Source organism: Tenrec ecaudatus, chromosome 6 (assembly GCF_050624435.1).
Source record: "Tenrec ecaudatus isolate mTenEca1 chromosome 6, mTenEca1.hap1, whole genome shotgun sequence".
In the NCBI taxonomy this organism is placed as follows: domain Eukaryota; kingdom Metazoa; phylum Chordata; class Mammalia; order Afrosoricida; family Tenrecidae; genus Tenrec; species Tenrec ecaudatus.
Window position 1 is genome coordinate 134,453,856 of NC_134535.1, and position 19,193 is coordinate 134,473,048.

Genomic DNA, 19,193 nt, shown 5'->3' on the forward strand with positions numbered 1-19,193 from the left:
GGCCCATCCCCACACCTCAGTCTCTGGAGATGGACGAGTAACACCTGGTCAGGCTTGCATCTTATCTGGTCACCTTTTCTAGTACTTTACACCAAGGGTGACCAGCCATGCCAGTTTTCCCAGAGTTAAGGCTCCCCGGGGGCGCATTGATCACGCGCTGGGCTGCCATCCAGGCGGTCGGCAGTTTGCTCCAAGGGCAAAGGGGACGGGGCTTTCTACTCCCGTCAACAGTTAGTCTCGGAAACCCACTGGGCCAGTTTTACCCTGTCCTATGGGGTCACTGGGAGTTGGCATAGTTTGGTTATGTTGGTCAAGAGATTCCCAGGCTGTGGGAATTTCCGTTTTAAAGCCTTGACCGCGCTGGGCAAAGTCCAAGGATGAGTAGATCACCCTCCTTACAGGCGGTGCCTTTTTTCTTCCAGGAGAAGAGGAGGAGGAGGAGCCTGAGATGCCCGTGGGCCCTCGGCCCCGCCCTCTGTCTGAGCTGCACCTGAAGGAAAAGGCAGTGCCCATGCCGGAAGCCAGTGCGTTTTTCATCTTCAGCCCCAGCAACAGGTGCGCAGGAGCAGCGGGGAGCCGGGTCTCTGCTCCCTCGATGACTGGAGCTGGCAGGCACCTGGGTTTTACCTGAACCTCTGGTTGAGCCGGGGCCGCTCGCCCAGCTCCCCACCACTTTCATACACGGGCACTGATTGAGGGGAAGGGATCCTGAGTTCTCAATCCGAAGGCCCTGCCGTTTACTGCTCTCTCCAGTGTTTTGAAATCTGTCCATTCTATTTCAGTTCTGTTTGTCGTTGCCCTTGTTTTTTTCATGGCGGCAAAGTACAAGGAAGCTTCAGAATAACGTGTGGGAATCCCCTGATTTCTTCATTCTGTTTTTGCACGGTTTTTAAAGCTGCCTCGTCCCCCTCACATGGGTGCTGCCACTTTTCAGCGTGTGACTCGGTGGCATTCACACAGTCACGTTGACAGACGTCACGGCTGTTTCTCACACGGCCTCTTGGTATCTTGCTGAATAAACGCTAAAGTTGGACAGTTTGTTAGAGCACCTTCTGTTGAGTAGAAGGACCATAGAACAGTTTATCTCCATTTATGCCCCTCCTGCCTTACAGGGTATTTATTAGTGTTGTAATCCTGATCTTTATTTTTAACCCAGGGAATTAGACATTTAAAATTTATTTTACGTGTGCATTTGGATCCACCTATGATTTACCGCTTTACTTGTTCGACCTTTTTTCCATGCATCACAGTCCTTTCGTCTGCAATTATTTCCTTTCTTCCTTGAGAACAAATTCTATGGACTTTTGTTTGATCCATGATTATTTTTATTTCTTTGTCTTCAATGACCGTTTTGCTTGGGTACACGATTTAGGCTGCCACATTTTCCTCCGCAAAGCACTCAAAGTCTGTCACTTCTTGCTGCTTTTAAGTTTCGCTTGCCTTTGGAAGGTGCGCTGGTGCCCCAGTGGGTTAAGCATTCGGTCTGTCTGCTGCAGAATCCACGCTCCCTTGTAGATTTACAGCCCGGACACCCTGCGGGGGCACCTCTGCCCTGCTCTGTGAGTCATAGTGAGTCAGAATCGACTTGTTAGCAGTGTGTTTGGGTTTTGTTGCCTTTGAATGCTGTACAGATGTATTCCCATGTGTGGAAGCACGGAGTTCTTCCCTTGTCGTGTGTGAAACATGCTATGCTTCCCAAGTCTACGGATTCGTGTTTGTCTCAGTTCTTGAAACTGTGCTGCCATAATCCCTTTAAATATTGTCTCCTCTCATTTTCTCTTTTCCTTCCTCCTCCTCCTCCTCCTCCTCCTCCTCCTCCTCCTCCTCCCTCTTCTCTCTCTCTCTCTCTCTCTCTTTCTCTCTCTCTCTCTCTCTCTCTCTCTCTCTCTCTCTCTCTCTCTCTCTCTCTTTCACTCACTCTCTTAAACTGAAATTTGAATGAGTTTCCAGAGCAAACCAGTTCCCTTTTGACAATTAGTACGCAGTTGTTTTGCGATCCTGACCTCATTTTCCCCACTTCCTCCTTGTGCTTACTATTTCCCTGCCTTCTTCTTTCCGGTCCTTTCCGGACTTCTCAGTTTTACTGCTGGGCAAATGCTGCCCTTTGTTTCTCTTGTGCTTGGTTGCTCTAATGAGGGTGTTCCTCCTTGGTGTGATTGTTCGTCTTACAGGTCTGCCGATCATTTAGCTGAAAGTTGAGCCACAGGGGTTAGTGGCTGAAGAGTGTGTGAGGACCTAGTCGAGGGGATTCGACCCAGTAAGCCTGGTCTCTTTCACGATCTTGAGTTTGGGTGCATAGTTCCCTCCCCCTCTATCCAGGGCCTCTCACTGTGTTGCCTTTCAGAAGGATCAACACAAGTGTCCACTCACCATCTAGATCTTCCGGCCTCGTGATCATGGAGGATGGGCGTGTCCTTCCTGTCTCCTAGTAGGTCTCACTTATCTTTCATCTCCACGTCACTTTTGTGACGGTCTAGATCATTTTCAAAGATATCTCTTCCAGTTTCGAAATTCTTCAACTTTATCTAAATTATTATAAGACGCACATTTTTTCACTCAAGATTATTCCATTTATCCCTTGGCTTTCCACATTGATAAGTCTATATGTAATAGTTTCTTGCTGATCGATCATCGTTGGGATTAAGTCCTTTCCTTTGTTAATGGCTTCAAATAAACTACATTCTGCAAGTGATAGCTCCCAAAGCGATCGTTCTTAGAGGTCTGAATCATTTGTTTGTTGCTTCTCCTAATGTCTTATCTTCGTAACTTGCCCAGGTCTGGGCCTAACGATCTTTGATTGTGACCTCCTCTTTCTTAATTAGTGGGAATCCTGTGGATGTATGAGTTGAAATGCAGGACGTTTTCTTCTAGATGCTCCTGGAGGATGTTGGCTCAACACAGGGTCCCTGACTCGCCTGCCCCATTCAAGACAAAGCCCCGCTCCTCACTGCTAAGAAGCGTCTTGCTTACAGCTCTTCCGTGACATGTCCTTTTGTTCTCCTGACAAAAGGAGATAAGACTTCGGGATTCTTCAACACCATCATTGACATGCTCCTGTGGGCTTCCTCCTTCACGGTCCAGCTCTCGCGTCCATATGGAGTGATGGAAATGACCGTCGGTGCACCCTGGTCCTCAAAGTGACATCTCTGCTCTGTAAAGAGGTCCTGGGAGGCAGATGGCCCCAGTGCAGTGTGTCGTTTGACTTCGTGACTGCTGCTTCCATGAGCACTGAGTGCCCAGCCTGGTAAAACGAAGTCCTTGCTCACGTCCTTCTTGTCTCACGTTTTCATGATATTTATTGGCTATTGGCCCAGAAGTGAGGATTTTTGTTTCCTTGCAATGGGCTGTAAGCCACACGAAAGTCTTTGAAGTCTTTGGTTCTCATCAACAATTTCTTTGAGTCCTCTTGCCTTCACTCGCAGCCAGCACGGTTGTGGCTTCTGCATATCACAGAGTGTTAAGGAGCCTTCCTCCGATCTGGATGCTATATTCTTCTTCACAGAGTCCAGCTTCTGGGACTATTTTCTCAGAATACAGATTGAATATGTATGGTGACAGGACAGCCCCCCGCCCCCAGCCCTGGCTGACGCACACCTTTCCTGATTTTAAACCATGCAGTATCCTCTTGTTCAGTTCTAATGAATGCCCTTTGATACATGTTCAGATTCTGCATGAGCACAATTAAGTGCTCTGGGATTCCTATTCTTCCAGTTTGTTATGATCCATGCAGTAGAATGTTTGTGCATAGTCAATAAAACACAAGTGATCACCTTTCTGTTATTCCCTGATGTGCAGCCAATAGCCGTTTGACATCAGCAATGATATTCCTCCTGCCACATCCTCATCTCAATCTGGTTGGAATTTCTAGCATCTACTTTCAATGGACTGCTGCTACCATCTTAAAATTATCTTCAGCACAATTTTACTTGCGTGTGATATTAATGATATTGTCTGTTAACACCCACACTCGTCCTCCTGTTGGATGACCTTTCTCTGGAGCGAACACAGATATGAATCACTTCCAGTTGATTAGCCAGGTACCTGTCTTCCAAGTGGCTTGGCATATGCTAATGGTTCTTCTCAGGCTGCATCAGCTCCTTGAAGCGCTTCCATTCATGTTCTGCTGTTCCTGAAGCCTTGTTTTCCACGAGTGCCTCCAGTGTAGCTTGGACTGCTTCCTTCGATGCCATTGCTTCTTTGATTAAGAAGATATGATCATACACTACCTCTTGAAATGGTTGCATGTGGGCCAGGGCTTTTGGGTGCTGTGACTCCCTATTTCTTCCCTCTTTCGGCACCATTCAGTATTTTGCCCATACTCACAGAAACCCAAACCCACCATCATTTGGTTGATTCTGCCTCCAGCCGCCCCATCCATTGCTTCTGAGGCTGTGAGTAGTTTCAGGAGCACCCCTCTCCACCCTTCCAGGTAGCAGCTCAGTGCCTGGCCCACAGTGCATAGTCTTTCCATGTTGCAACTGATGGCTTGCGTGTTTGTTTGTTTTTAATTTATTAACTTTACAACCACTGAGCTTATCTATCTTTCTCTTTTGATCTTTCTAAATCTGGGTCTTTGCGTATTTTATGGATACTTTACTTGGGCTTCATGAGCTGCCCTTTGAAATTTTCTATTTGGTTCGTGCACGCCATCATTCCTTCAACTTGCTTCAGCTCCTCTGTGTTCCGGAGCACCTAGTCAACCACGGTGTCTGAAGGGCTGGGCTCGGGCCCTGACGCCCTCTCTCTACAGCTGTCTTTCTGGTCAAGCCTCTCTCCTACCTGGGCTTCCCTGTATGTATCTGTGAAATGAAGATTGTAGTAACCCCCATACACCCTTTCCTAGACCATCCTTAAGATTAAGCAAGCTGGTGTACACACACCCTTAGCATCCAGTGCTCTTGACCTTGGTACTTACGCTGTGGATGGAAGGGAGCTGCACACCTGAGAGCCCTTACACTGAAGCACACCACCTAGCCAGATCATAAATGGCAGTCACTCTCTCGGCATTCACCTCTCCAGGTGCCTCGGTCCCCTGGGCATAAAAATATGAAGTCGATCTCATAAAGTGCTTTTTTTAATAATAGGGAAAAGAAAGCTCCCAACAAAAGCCAATTGTTAATGTGACAGCAGCACTTGAAATTTCCGAGATTCCCAAAGGTCTCCGTGGTAACCCTCCAAAATGTCAAAGATTTGCTGCCCGTGGCAGTCCTCTGGGAAAGGCAAAGTTCTGTAGAGAGGGGTGCGGTGCTGGTGGCACCGTTGCCCAGATGCAAGACCGCAGGCTGAAGGGCCACTCCCATATGCTAACAAGCACTCTTGGCAAACGGTAGCAGCAGAGGGCTCCTGAGGCCCAGACAGCTGTCCTTGCTTGCTTGTCTGTCATTCCTGACATGTCCCTCTCCCCTTCTCTCCCCCGCCTCCCACAGGTTCCGCCTCCAGTGCCACCGCATTGTCAATGACACCATCTTCACCAACCTGATCCTCTTCTTCATCCTGCTCAGCAGCATTTCCCTGGCTGCCGAGGATCCCGTCCAGCACACCTCCTTCAGGAACCACGTACGCGCCCCTCCCCCCACCTCTGTGCGCCTCAGTCCTGGGAATGCACCTGGCCTCACGGCCGCTGCTGCTGCTGGTGTTCTCGTTCACCTGGGAGCCCAGTTCCAACATTCAAAATCCAAAAGCAGATGCACAGTAAACGTTCTCTTTAGAGATGACGATCTTTGGAGAACCCATCTTAGGACCAGCAGACGCATGTAAGAGCGCATAAACGAGGGCTGGCTTGATCACTGTCAAGAGTCAGGATTTTCTTTGCCTTGTGGATGGTCTCTGAATCCTGTAATCAGTAAAGGGGACCCACTGATTACTGGACAGCCCTTGCCTGCTCTTTGCTAGCCTCTAGCCATATTCTGACCAGAAAGCGGACCATTGGAGAGCAAGTGCCAAGGATACGGGTGACCTTGCAAGAAGAGAGCTTGGTGACTGCCGGTAGTGTAGAAAACTTGGTTTGGAGACCCACCCAAGGCTCTGGTGGATGTCATTAGAATTAGAATTAACATGCATTTTCTGTATCTGGCAGCCCCAGGTGAGCACAAGAGAGCCTATCAATCTAAAGCCATACCCATGCCAAACCACTTGGTGGCTCCTGGCGCCCGCTTGTCCCCAGACTTGGCCCCAGCTCTGTCTGACCCCCTCATTGGAATCATAATGAAGTCGGTCCCCAGTCCTGTAGGGTGAGCCCCACCTGAAGGGCGCTCCATCTCAGGCTCCAAAGAGACACCACCAGGATAGCTTTCCACCAACAAGAAGCTGAGTCACACCCAAGTGAGCTACGCATTTTGCAGCTTCCTGCAAAAGATCATCCCTTTGACAAAGAAGCCCTGATGGCATAGTGATTAGTCATCAGGCTGTGACCGGCAAGGTCAGTAGTTCGTATCCACCAGCCCACTCCAAGGAAGGAAGTTGGTGTTTTCTACACCCATCAAGAATGACAGGCACGTAAGCCCACAGGGGCAGTTCTACCCTGTCCTCTCGGGCTGCTGGAAGTCAGCATCGACAGGGAGTTAGATGAAGCCCCATTGACAAGCGCGCCCATGGTGCAATTGGAGTTTGTAAATGCATTGGATTAATGAGGAAAGCATCCAAGCAGATGCTGCCCAGACCCGGTATCAGCTGAGGCCTCCGTGGAAAACTTCTTGGCCTACCTGGGGGCTTTCCCCGCCACCCGGAGCTGCCTGGGGCTAGCCTGCCTTCAGAATCCGGCCTTATGCCTTGGCCTCTTGAGTCCTGACTCACCTCACCTCGGAGGGCCTCCTGGCCCACGTTTTGGGTTTTGAAGTGTGCGTCCGTTTCTGAGCTCCCTCCCATCCTGCTCTCCTTCCCCACCCCTCCTCAACCCTCTTCCTTTTTGTTTTGCAGATTCTGTTTTATTTTGATATTGTTTTTACTGCCATTTTCACCATTGAAATTGCTCTGAAGGTAAAACCCCGCCCCCCTTCACCCTCTCTTCCCTTTTCCTCCCTCATGCCAGCACCAGCTCTCTGCCGCCTGCCGCCTATCACTAACACACATGTTCCTGTCCATGCCGGTCACTCTCTGAACCACTAATCCGATTGTGCTTATTTTTCAGATCCTAGGCAATGCAGACTATGTCTTCACTAGTATCTTTACCTTAGAAATTATCCTTAAGGTAATGCCATCTGAGCGGTGCTGTCTCTCCGTCTCTCCCTCCGTCTCTCTCACTCGCCTCTGACCCTCCATCCTGGCACACGGGACCCGTCGGCCCTCACTCTGTGCTGCATGCTTTGTGCAGGCTCGGGAGCTATAGGTCCCTCTAGAATCCCACCCTAATCGAGCATTCCTGGCCTGGAAGAGGCCCGGGTAGCCAATTTGGACAATGGGGTGGTGGAGGTGCGGGGCGGTGCTGCGCCCTGTTCCACCGCGCTCCTGCACACTGGCTCTCACCCACCACACGCTCACGGACAAACCATCCCCAGGTGACTGAGCACCCGGCTTCCCTCCTCCTGCCCAAAGGGCGCTAGGGACGCACCAACTGCACAGTAGGGCAGCCTTTCCTCGGCAGCCTTCTTTCAGAGGCTGGCCTTGCTCTGCACAGAACTGGGGTCAGAGGGCAGCGTTCAGATGCAGCTGGGCCTCCCGTCGTCGGAAGGGTTGCAGCCTAGGGAAGATTCCGAGCCAGTCCCCCAACAGCAGGCTATCCCCATAAAAGGACAGGTGACCTCTGATCCCACTGGCTAATGGTGCCACACCCCTGTTCTCAAGGATGGAGGGGAGAGGGTTGCGCTGGCGAGAAGCCAGTGTGGAGGATAGCCTGAGTTCCCACGCTCGGAGCCCTGCCTACTGCGGGCCTGTCTCTGGGCCGGCAGCTCCGTTTGTGAGATTGTCGCACCATCACCTCAAAGCCCGGGGTCCTCACACTTGTTAAAACAAGGGGCCAGTTCACTGTGCCTCAGACCCATTGCAGGGCCCGACTATAGTTTAAAAAAAACGGAACAAATTCCTATGCACACTGCGCATATCTTATTTTGAAGTAAAAAAACAAACAGGACAAAAACACCCAGTGGCCTGGATAAATGTCCTCGGCGGGCCGCATGTGGCCTGTGGGCCGTAGTTTGAGGACCCCCGCTCAAAGCCAACAGAACCCCTCTGAACCACATGGGACGAGGAGAGAGACCATTTCCAGGTTCCCCCCTTGTGATTCTGAGCCCCTACACCACTGTGGCAGCCCTTCTGGTCCACCTCAGGTGTGAGCTTGGAGACCTTGAGAAGGTGTGTCATGTCCACGTGTGTTGTCTCAGAGCAGGCAGGGAGATTCTACCCTGACCCGGAACAAGGGGGCGGCTGTGTCCACGTCGGTGCCTTTTCCTCCAGAGGAATGAATCACCGTGCCCATTGCATCCCATCCCATCCCAGTGACTGGCTGTGGGGAGCTCCAGCCCGACAGACTCCTCCGTCCCTGAGACAGTGCCCAGGTCATGAGCCGGGACCCTTTAGGTGCACCGAGGCCCGTCACTGCCAGACACAGCTGGATTGGGGTGGGGCTCTGTCGTCTGCTTGATGCCAAGGGGCTCCCTTGTGCTTGTCCCTCCTCCATCCCTGGTCCCCAGTTCTCTAATCCTCAGGAAGGGTGGATCTGACAGGCCCGCTTCCTGAGGGTGGGGAGCAGAGAGCTCAGAGAGACCGGACTGCATTCAGTGTCCAGCTGGGGGCTCACACTGAGGCCCCTCCCCCCCCATGGAGAGCAGCAGGGTGGGGGGCTCTGTTTGTCTTGCACTCCAGACACGGGGGGCAGCACAAGGATCCGAAAGAAAAGCTCTTGGGCCCCGCGCTCTGAGGCCCACCACAGAGCTTCCCTTCCCCGGTGGGTTTCAATGGTGCTGGTATCTTCCCTTCAAGATCGCCCCCTCCCCCCCCCCAAGCTGAAAGATGGGAAAGATCGTGGCAAGACCCTGCCCGCCCCCCTTCGGCTCTTTTCCTTTTCTGCACGCTCTTCTGCCTCTGCACCCCCAAGAATAAACTCCAGTCCCCACCACCCACCCTGGGGGGGGCCCTCTGCCTGAGCGGCGGGGAGGGGGGTGGCGTGTTGAGCCATGGCTCGAGAGACAATGATGGCGGCTCCAGAGGGGCCTGAGAATCAGGGACAGCGGAAGGAAGGGAGGATGTTGAGCTTTGCAAAGGAAGGGCACGGAGGATCCGAGGCCCTGACCTGCAGCAGGCGCAGACCGGCATCGCCCAGAAGATAGGAGGTGGACCACCGAGTAGAACTCCCAGGAGCTTGGTCACTTGAGGGACTGGAAGTCTCACCTTCTGTGTGGAAACCCTGCATTCCGTTCACGGCCAGTGCACCCCCTGGGAGGAGGGGGGAGACTGTGCTGCTAGGATGTGGATCAGCTGTCAGCGGGACTTCCAGACTAAGGCAGACTAGGAAGACAGGCCTGGCCATCTGCTTCTGAAAATCAGCCAGGGAACAACCCCCCCCTTTGGAGACCAGGGGTAGCCATGCGTCAGGCACCGACTCACTGATGCCTTCAATAGCCAGAGCCGGCCCACTGTGGGAGAGCCACCTGGAGACGTGGCTGGCAAACGGATGGACGGGGGGAGGTGGGACTCCTGCCCTTTTAGCTAAGAGAGACTGTGACTTTTTGTTCCCACCCTTTTGTCTTCCCTTGGCCAAGAAACCGTCCAGCAAAAATAGGTTTTTCCTGAGTCCAAACACGGGACTTTGAGGAAGCAGGGACTAGGTGACTGGATCGGCACTCAGCCACTCAGAGTGCGGGCTTTGGCTTCCCCCATGCCCTGGATGCAGAGGCCTTTTTACCAAGTTATCCAGTGTTCCGGCCTCTGTTTGCCCCTCTCCCAAGATCCGTCTTTCCCTTCCCCATGCTGGGACTCGCACACACTCTCCCACACATGCACAGGCTTGCTACTCTTGACCTGGGGGCTCCTGAGCAAACAGGCATCCAGAGTCAGAAGAACGTGGCTCTCTGAGCCCCCTACGTGCACCTAGTGAAGGGGCTCCTTTTCTACAATGAGGGGTGAGGCTCTGCCGCAGCTCAGAGGTGGGCCAGAAGGGCCAGGCCGGAAGCAAGGGGAGATGAGAGCCAGCACTTTCTCTGGATCACAAGGGAGGCTGCACGGGAGGACAGGCCAGGCTACATCAGCAGTAACGGAAGTGCTCTTGGGCTCAGGCCCTGGGCTGCTGACCACAGGTCCCAGTCGGAAACCACCAGCCGCTCCTGGGGAGAAAGGGCTTTCCACTCCCGCAAAGAGCCACAGGCCCGACCCGCAGGGGCAGTGCCACTCCGTCCCGCAGGGCCTCTGTGAGAGTTTCAGGGGTGCCACGCAGGTCCGATCCCTGGGGCCTCAGGTCCTCGTTGAGAGCAGAGCGGGACAGCAAGCCCCTGCAGAGGGCCGGCCTGAAAGAAAGACCTCACACTATTCCCTGCAGCCCTTTATATAACCCACCCTCTTCTGAGGCCCTAGTGCACAACACAGGTGCCTGCGGCCCCTGCGGCAGGAGATCAATGGGAAGAATTAGGTTGCCAAGAGCTATTTTTGCCCCATTTCCCCTGTGTTGCTTTTGAATTGCTCGGTGGAGGCACTGCCCTGGGCATGCGCTGACTCCAGAGAGATGAAAGGGACCCCCTGAGGACCAGGGGGGCCCTCCAGGCCCCTCAACCATCCACTCCAAATGCACCCCCTTGGCGGATGCTCTGTGGCCCCTGACCTTTTCAGACCCCACGCTGGAACTCCCCTGGTTCTTCGTCCAAGGCAGTGCACTGGTCACCGCCAGTGCACTCACGCTGACCTTGGCCACCGGAGGGGAGAGCAGCCCAGTCCTCACCACCCTCATAGCCCCTGGTCATGGTCAAAGGGCTTCCGCTCAGAGAGGCAGAGAGTAGTATCCCATGGTACATTCTTCCACAAGAACTCAACTCCAAGTGATCTCCCGCCCCCGCCCCCGCCCCCGCCCCCGCCCCCCAAGGTCAGTTCTCTGCTGGGGACACTGGCCACAGCATGGGGTTTGGTGTTGGATACCAGTGGATCCTTACAACCCGATAGAGTAGAGCTTCTCACTGGTCCTGCCTGTCAGAGAAGGCAACTCCACCTCCCTCGGGAAGAATTCAGAACCCAAGTGCGTTCATGGGCCCCTGGGAACACTGATAGGTGCGTAGATTCACTCACAGCCTCTGGGGAGAGAGCCTCGCGCCTGTTTTTCGGAGGAAGATGCCGAGGCAGAGAGAAGTTAAGGCACTTGCCCCATGCCACACAAAATGATAAGGGGCGGGCAGTGCATCCAGAGTTTGGGCTTTCAGTCCAGCCTGGCACACACGGCCTGTAGCCTGAAGGGGCATGTAAGCTAGAAGCAAGACCAGACAATTGTGCCCAGCGTGTGTGGCGCACATCACAGACGCTCTCTGAGGCCATCGGGCGAAGGATGCTCCTCAGTGGTCCTCATCCATTGCCCGGTGCAACCAATCATGGTGCATCCAAAACCCCCTGTGGGTGGAGCTAGTTGAAACACACACACACACACCCCACCCCCCCACCCCCCCACCCCCCACCCCCCACCCCCCACCCCCCACCCCCAGACTGGTAGTGAGCTACTGCCCTGGGTGACAGGTGACATCGACCCTAGTGACATCTGTCCCTGCCTGCTGGCTCAGTCACTTCCAGGGACCCCGGGCTACCATTAGGACTCACCAGCCATGACAGTGGGGGGAGGATTGGGGTGGAGCCATGAGGGTTAGTTGCCTGTACCCCACCCCACTGATGCTAGTTGGCAGTTATTGAGAGAACGTCTTGCCCAGGCATTAGGGTGGCCAACCACCCCAGCTGGCTTGGGATGCGGGTTTCTGGCAGGACAGGATTTTCATTGCTGAAACCAGGAAAGTTCCATGCACAATGGGGGAGGCGGTCACCTACTTAGCATGCCTCACTGTCCCCCAGCTCCCTAGTTTTCTTCAGCTGGCTCAGAAGGTAAATAGAATTTGGATGAAAAAGTTTGTGTCAAAGGGAAGCCCACTAGGTAAGAGTCTTCACGGCTGGAGCTGAGGAAATAAAAGTCTGAAGAGAAAGGGAGAGAAAGTAGGGGTCATGGGACCCAGTGTGGAAAGATTTTGAATAGGGCCTGGGTAGTCCAGCCTGCTGTGGCCTGCTGGCTGGCAGGAGCCACTGTCCACCCTGAGCTGGAAGGAGCTGTGGTGGCCGCTTTTCTTGGCACCATGTCTCCATGTTTGGCGCTGCCTCTGTCCCACCCCCTCCCTCATTGTTCTCAGATGGGGGTACCCAAGAGTTGCTGGGGGAGGAAGGGGCATGGGGGCAGGTCTCTGGCACTCAGGGTCAGGCAGGTCAAACCATGTCTCTGTGTCTCCCTGCAGATGACTGCCTATGGGGCTTTTCTCCACAAGGGCTCCTTCTGCAGGAACTACTTCAACATCTTGGACCTGCTGGTGGTCAGCGTGTCCCTCATCTCATTTGGCATCCAGTGAGTAGGCACTCCCTCGCCCAAGGTGGGGGCACACAGCTGGGAATGTGTGTCAGAGTGGCCACCGTGTTCTGGGGACCCACGGCATGACTGGTGGGAACGGGGCTCTGAAGTCACACAGCATGTTGACTGATCCCTGAGGCTGTGCCCTCCACGTTGTGGCTTGTGGGGGGGTTGGGGACCTAACAGGCCACGTCGGTTATAAACAGAGGAATGTCTCCAATGTCCTCCCACCCCACTCACCCCGTCACCATTGCCCACTGCTGTCAAGAACCTGCCAAACCATCCTGATCTTCTGGTCCATCCTCTGCCGCTTTGCCCCCAAAGCACCTAATGTTCTCCGTGTGTGTGTGTGTGTGTGTGTGTGTGTGTGTGTGTGTGTGTGTGTATCACAAGACTGCGAGAAGGGAAGGAAACACTGTCTGCTCATGGAATTGGTTTGCACAGTAGAATCTCTAAAATACATATTTGCCTATATCACACCCCCAGATGTTTTTTGGTTATTTTTTTTTTTGGACTCAACCCAGTCTGGGCTTTGGGATTTTTCCAAGCGCTCCAGGTAATTCCACTGTACAGCTAAGATTGCAAACCTTTCTCAGGTTGAAAGTGATCCGATTACCGGTTGCTTCTAAATTCCAACAGCTGATCTTGATAATCTTGCACTTAACCTTCCAAAGCCCTTTCACAGAGAGGCTCTTGTCGGAACTATAAAAAAAAAAAAATCTTGGAAGCAGACTGTGTAGTGTGGGCAGGTGTGGTTATCACAGTTGTGTAGATGTGGGGAAATGGAGGTTGAGGGCATTTTAAGGCTGGCTCAAGGTCATACCAATAACAGAATGACTTAAGCCCCAGGGGTCATGTGTTGCCCTTCCCAAGGGTCTTGTTAGTGGTGTGCCTAGGCTCACTACGAGGAGCCCTGGAGGTGTAGTGGTTAGGTGTTATGCTGGGATCGCATGGTCGGCAGTTGGAAAACACCGGCCGCTCCAAGGGAGAAAGCCTGGGTGGGCTTCCTAACTCCTGTAAACAGCTACAGTCTCGGAAACCCCTAGGGGTCGCTATGAGTCCACATTGACCCAATCCCATGAGTTTGGTTTGAAGGGTCACTGGGAGCCCTGATGGCATAATGGTTATGTGTTGAGCTGCTAGCCGCAAGGTCAGCAGTTCAAAACTACCAGGTGCTCCACAGGAGAAAGATGAGGCTTTGTCATTCCCTGAGATTTACACGCTCAGAAACCCATCGGCACAGTTCTGCCCTGTCCTATAGGGTGGCAGTGAGTTGGAATCCACTTGATAGCAGTGGGTTTGAATGTTTTGACCAGGTGGAATGGAAATGAGGGTTTGGGGAATAAGGCTGTTCCGTGGTTATCAACTATATTACCCCAAACTTTCTGCCTGGGAAGCTGCAGGTCTAGATTTTCTCATCCCAGCACCACTAATAAATCACTCTCCAGCCTTGAACCAAGAACAACCCCCCACCCTTTTAGTCTGTGCTTTTTCATCTGACCTTTAAATCCCTTCCATTTGTGATTCCGTGCAAACTGACTCCCTCCCTGAGATCCAGTGGGATAAGATGCCGTGACAGATAGAAGTGCCCTTTGATTCTTGTGGAATAAAAGAGCCATGAGCCAGAGAAATCAGATCTTTCCGCCAGCTCCCTCCTGAGCACATCCTCCTAACCACGTGAGGCACAACATCAGCCCGTGCCGACGTGCCGTGCATGTTTAAGGTCCCGAGGCAGGACAAAGCCTCTCCAGAAGCTTGGGAGGGCGTCTCCCTCACAGTGTGAGGGCCGGCCCAGGCTGCGGGGCTGCTCACCCACCTGGCATGGTGAAGATGCACCCTCCCCACAGGGGGGATGGAGAATTCCAGAAAGGATCCCGCATTTTCCAAGGTGGACGGTGGATGCACTGCCTCCCAGTGCCCCCTTCCCTACAGAGAGACCTACGGCAATGACCTACAGCTCCCAGAAATTCTGACTTGGTCATGACGTCCCAGCTGTGTGGAACCTGCTACATAGAGATGCTCCCTCCCTTCCGTGGTTGGTTTCTGGGAGGTACATCACCAAGCCTTTCTTTCAAGGCGATCTACTGGCAGCACCTCAGCATGCTAACCATTCGGACCACCCACGCCCCAAGCCAAATCAGTTTCACTGTTGCAACCCTATGGGACAGATTAGAATGGTCCCTGTGAGTTTCCAAGACCGTCCATCTTCATGGGAGCAGACAGCCTCATCTTTCTCCCAGAGTGGCTAGTGGGTTCAAACTGCTGGCCACTCAGCAGCCCACCTCATAACCCATTCTACCACCCGGACTCCTTGTGTCCCACCCAGGGACCCCAGCATAATAAGAGCTGCCATTTATTGGACTCCGAATCTGTGCCAAACATATGGCTAGTTGGATCTCATGCACTTGCTCCTGTAGTCCTTCCACTAGTCTTCAGAGGTGAGTACTGCCCCGTGTTACAGATGGAGAAACGAAGGCTCAGGAAAGTGAGGAAATCTATCCTCATCGATTTGGCTGGGACGTGGCAAGGCTGGGGTTTGAATTCAGGGGGGAGGGCTTGCTCTAGCTCCCCTTGGTTGCTCCCCCGAGTTGCTCCTGAAATTGCCAGTGTCTCATGGTGAGTTATTAATACCTCATATCCTCCCCACCCCCAGCACCCACCACCTGCCAGCCCCAAGACCTGAATTCCCCATCAGTATTTCATTCTTTGGAGCCCTGGTGACGTAGTGGTTACGAGTTGGGCTGTTAACCTCAAAGTCAGCAGTTTGAAACCACCAGCTCCCCCATGGGAGAAAGATGGGGCTTTCTGCTCCTGTCAAGAGTTAAGAGTCTCAGAAACCCACAGGGACAGTTCGACCCTGCCCTTTAGGGTCTCCAGGAGTCAGGATCTACTCGTTGGCAGAGTTTGCTTTCTTGGTTATAGTATTCTTTAGGAGCCCTGCTGGCACAGTGGGTTATGTGTTGGGCGGGTCAAACAACGTGAGCAGTTCAAAACCACCACCTGTCCTGTGGGAGAAACATGAGGCTATCTCCTCCCAGAAAGGGTTGGTCTCAGAAACGCAGAGGGTCACTGTGAGTCGGCATTGACTCGATGACAGTGAGATGTGACTCTTTAAGTCCCCTGGGGTCTTCGCCAGGCATAATAGTTAAAATCATCTCCTATGATTTACTCACCAAGAGGAAAGGCCTGGCGCCACAATAAGCTCTGGTTCTTGCACGGTGGGGGATGGAATAGGAGGAGAGGCTGATTCCAGAATGGAAAGTCACTGGACAGCCAGACTTTGCCATTTCTCATGAGTAGCCCCTGCAGGGGACTCATCCGCCATCTCTTTCCTGCTCCACCCAAACCAGCAAAGGCTTACAACCCTGCCTCTTCTTTCCCAGGTCCAGTGCCATCAATGTTGTGAAGATCCTGCGAGTCCTTCGAGTACTCAGGCCCCTGAGGGCCATCAACAGGGCCAAGGGGCTAAAGGTGAGAGACAGGTGGACCTAGGCCTGGACAGGGAGCCACCCACAGGGCCGACAGCCATCAGCTGGTTACTACTTGGTGGCAACTCAGCAGAAGTGAGGGGGAGGGATGGAGGGAAGAGACAAGGGCCGGAGTTCGGGCCCTCCCTGCCTACCTCTGGCCCCACTCAAGTCCTGGGTCCCCGCTGAACCGAACCATGGCAGTTTCAAAGCTCCCAGTTTGCCTGGAGGAGATATTCATGCAAACCTAATGCCCTGCATTGGGCAGAGAAGTTGTTCCTCTACCCCTGCCATTCCAATGGGATGTTACCAGGATGCTTTCTTTCTCCCTGTTGTCCCCTAGAGTCCAGTGGGGGCCTCTGCCTTCCATTGGCTTCCATCACATGACTCTGGGAAGCTCCTTGTTCCCTTTTGGAGCCTGACTCCTCCCACATTGACTAAGGAGCTGCCTGCCCAGAGAGGCTCCTGACTTGGCCAGGGGAGCCTGCGGCTGCAGGCGCCTCCTGAAGCCTTGGCCCCTCCCCCACCCACTTCCCGCTGCAGCACGTGGTCCAGTGTGTGTTTGTCGCCATCCGGACCATCGGCAACATTGTCATCGTCACCACGCTGCTGCAGTTCATGTTCGCCTGCATCGGGGTCCAGCTCTTCAAGGTAAAATCCTGGCCCTCCCTCACCCCCTCCCATCAGCATTCCCAGGAAAGGCATCTTGGTTCCCTAAGGCTGCCAAGACCAAAACCCCACCAAGAGGGTGGTCCAAAAGAACAGGAATCGGTTGGCTTGCAGTTCCAGGGGATAGGTGTCCAATCAGGGTGTCAGTCCCCACGGTTCCTTCTGTGGATTTTGAGAGAGGAATGATTTCATGAATCCCTCTTAGTTTCGGGGATTGCGGGCAGTCCCTGACGTCCCTTTGCTACTTGTAGACAGACTCACTGCCTCTCTCTCTTGTTCCACGATATCTGACTCCCCCCTGCCCATGGGTCTGTTGCCACGGCTGCCCTGTCTTTTCTGAACTGACGTTAACTGAACTGACGTTTCTGAACTGAATTGTTAACTGATAACATCTCTCTCTTAGCAAGTCACCTTCTCTAGTGCAGGCTTGGGACTTCAACATCTGTTTGGGGGACATAGTTCAGCTGTATAAAGAAAACCAGAAATGAATCGGAGCTCGATCGATATCGCAGGATAGCCTCCCTCCCAGGCCTTCACTCGGCTTCCAGGCACGAGAGGAAAGAGTCTGGAAAGAGGCTTTGCCCCGCTGGGCCCAAAGGCCGCTCCCCTTCTCTGATCCGCTTTGCCCTCTGGGTCCTTGAAGAAGGAAAGAGAGGTCTCCAGGTTCTGAAACCTCCAATCTGAGCAGCTCCACTCCTGCACCCAGCTGACCGTGTCATCTCCCCCTGCTTCCTCACCAGGCCCTTTGGCTCCCCGGGGCAAGCGGTATCCCGGGTTTTGACTTTCAAGTTCTGCTGTTTGCATACCGCACTCCCCTCCATGTAACCTCGAGGGACCTCTCTCTTCCCGTGCAATCCACCCCTCCCTCCGAGCCAGCTCCTAGGACACCTTCCTCACAAGCCCTCCCTAGGGACCCCAGCTGTCCGGGGCCGGCCCTCCCTCTGATTTATTCCAGTGGCATGTACAGCCCTGAGGATCTTCCTCCCTGGACTGCTTTATGTACGGGGTCATGTCTCCCCCAACCAGAGTCTGTGCCCTTAAGCCGTTTCATCCCAAAATCCTAAGCGCATGGCTGGGCTAGATCCAATGGGTTCCTCACTGGGGTTTCAAATCTGTTTCCCACGAACTTTCTGAAGCCCCCTCGGGGGCACTCACTGGTGGCTCTTCTACGGATTCCTCGAGTACTGGACCTCTCCGGTCACTTTGTCCTGCTGTCTTCCAGGGAAAGCTCTACACCTGTTCAGACAGTTCCAAGCAGACCGAAGCGGAGTGCAAGTGAGTGCAGACTGAGGGCAGCCAGCACCCGAGGCTGCTTAACTCTGGGAGGCTGGGGATGTGGGCAGGGGGTCGGGGGTAGGCAGGAGGGCCCAATGTGCCCTCAAACAGCCATGGCAGCTGGACTCCTCCCCCCCCCCCCCGTGCAATCTGATGCCCTTGGCCATGGCGTTTCATAGAGCATCTGCTCCTGAAGGTTCTCCCCACAATGCTCTTCCTCATGGCTGGAACGGGGGGTTGCCCCTGAGCCTGTGCCATTCCACCCACCATGCTGGGAGTCACTGTTGAGCCAGATGGGACGGAAGAAGAGGGGGGCGCCCCAGAACAAACTCTCTCTCCTCTCTCAGGGGGAACTACATCACATACAAGGACGGGGAGGTTGACCACCCCATCATCCAGCCCCGAAGCTGGGAGAACAGCAAGTTCGACTTCGACAACGTTCTGGCAGCCATGATGGCCCTGTTCACCGTCTCCACGTTTGAGGGGTGGCCAGAGTGAGTACACACGAGGCCTCACCCCACCTGAGTCATGGGGCTCACACCCATTCCCCGGGTTCTGTTACTGCCCCTCACGCTGAACCAGAGGTCATCCCCGTGTCCTCCCAAGGCAACGTGGATATGCTTCTACAACAACCTGTACAGAGAGCCCATGGTCATGGTTGAAACATTGATTCTTCCTTTTCCCGAAGATGGCAACATGTTGGAAACGCCTAACCAAACGGAGATTTTCGTTTGCCTTCCCCCACCCACCCACCCCCAGTCTGAGCCATAGTAAGAGGGGCCTCTGCCATTCCCTGCATGGCATCTTCAGAGTAGAGTGTGGGCAGCGTGTCCCACGTGTGGGTCCTTTAGTCACCCCAAGATTCAAGGTTACCGTACCCAGTGTGCACTCAGTGGAGAGAGGTGACTGAGAAATCTCTGTTGAGTTAGACGCGCCCCCCTCGCCCCCCAGTCCCGAGACAGAGCCATGTCCGTCTTCGTGGGGGAACAGAAAGAAGCCGATGGAATCCCGGGTCTGCATGCCTCTGCAGGGCAATGCTTTCACACCAGGTGACGCAGCCGGTCTGGGTCACCCCTCTCGGGTGGCAGCATCATGTGGGGCTACGGGGTGAAATAGGGATGACACGCAAAGAAGTGCTAGGCACTGTGGAAAGTGACAAAGGACGTGGAGGCTGCCATCCCCACAGGAGAAGGGGAACGGGTGTGATGGGCACATTGCCCAGGCTTCCGTGAGTACCACACCTGGGTCAAGCTGAGTACAGAGCCAAGAGCTGT

At 53.8% G+C, this 19,193-nt stretch overlaps 1 protein-coding gene across 1 annotated transcript in view; it reads left to right on the forward strand.

Moving 5' to 3' along the window:
- The window catches only part of CACNA1C (calcium voltage-gated channel subunit alpha1 C), a 728,086-nt gene that overhangs the window by 607,840 nt on the left and 101,053 nt on the right, over nucleotides 1-19,193 (forward strand). Inside the window, exons 20-27 of the mRNA XM_075552255.1 lie at nucleotides 423-555; nucleotides 5,427-5,556; nucleotides 6,916-6,975; nucleotides 12,399-12,505; nucleotides 15,892-15,979; nucleotides 16,519-16,626; nucleotides 17,867-17,919; nucleotides 18,267-18,413. Coding sequence (XP_075408370.1) covers nucleotides 423-555; nucleotides 5,427-5,556; nucleotides 6,916-6,975; nucleotides 12,399-12,505; nucleotides 15,892-15,979; nucleotides 16,519-16,626; nucleotides 17,867-17,919; nucleotides 18,267-18,413 — 826 coding nt within the window. The remainder of the gene's footprint in view (nucleotides 1-422; nucleotides 556-5,426; nucleotides 5,557-6,915; nucleotides 6,976-12,398; nucleotides 12,506-15,891; nucleotides 15,980-16,518; nucleotides 16,627-17,866; nucleotides 17,920-18,266; nucleotides 18,414-19,193) is intronic.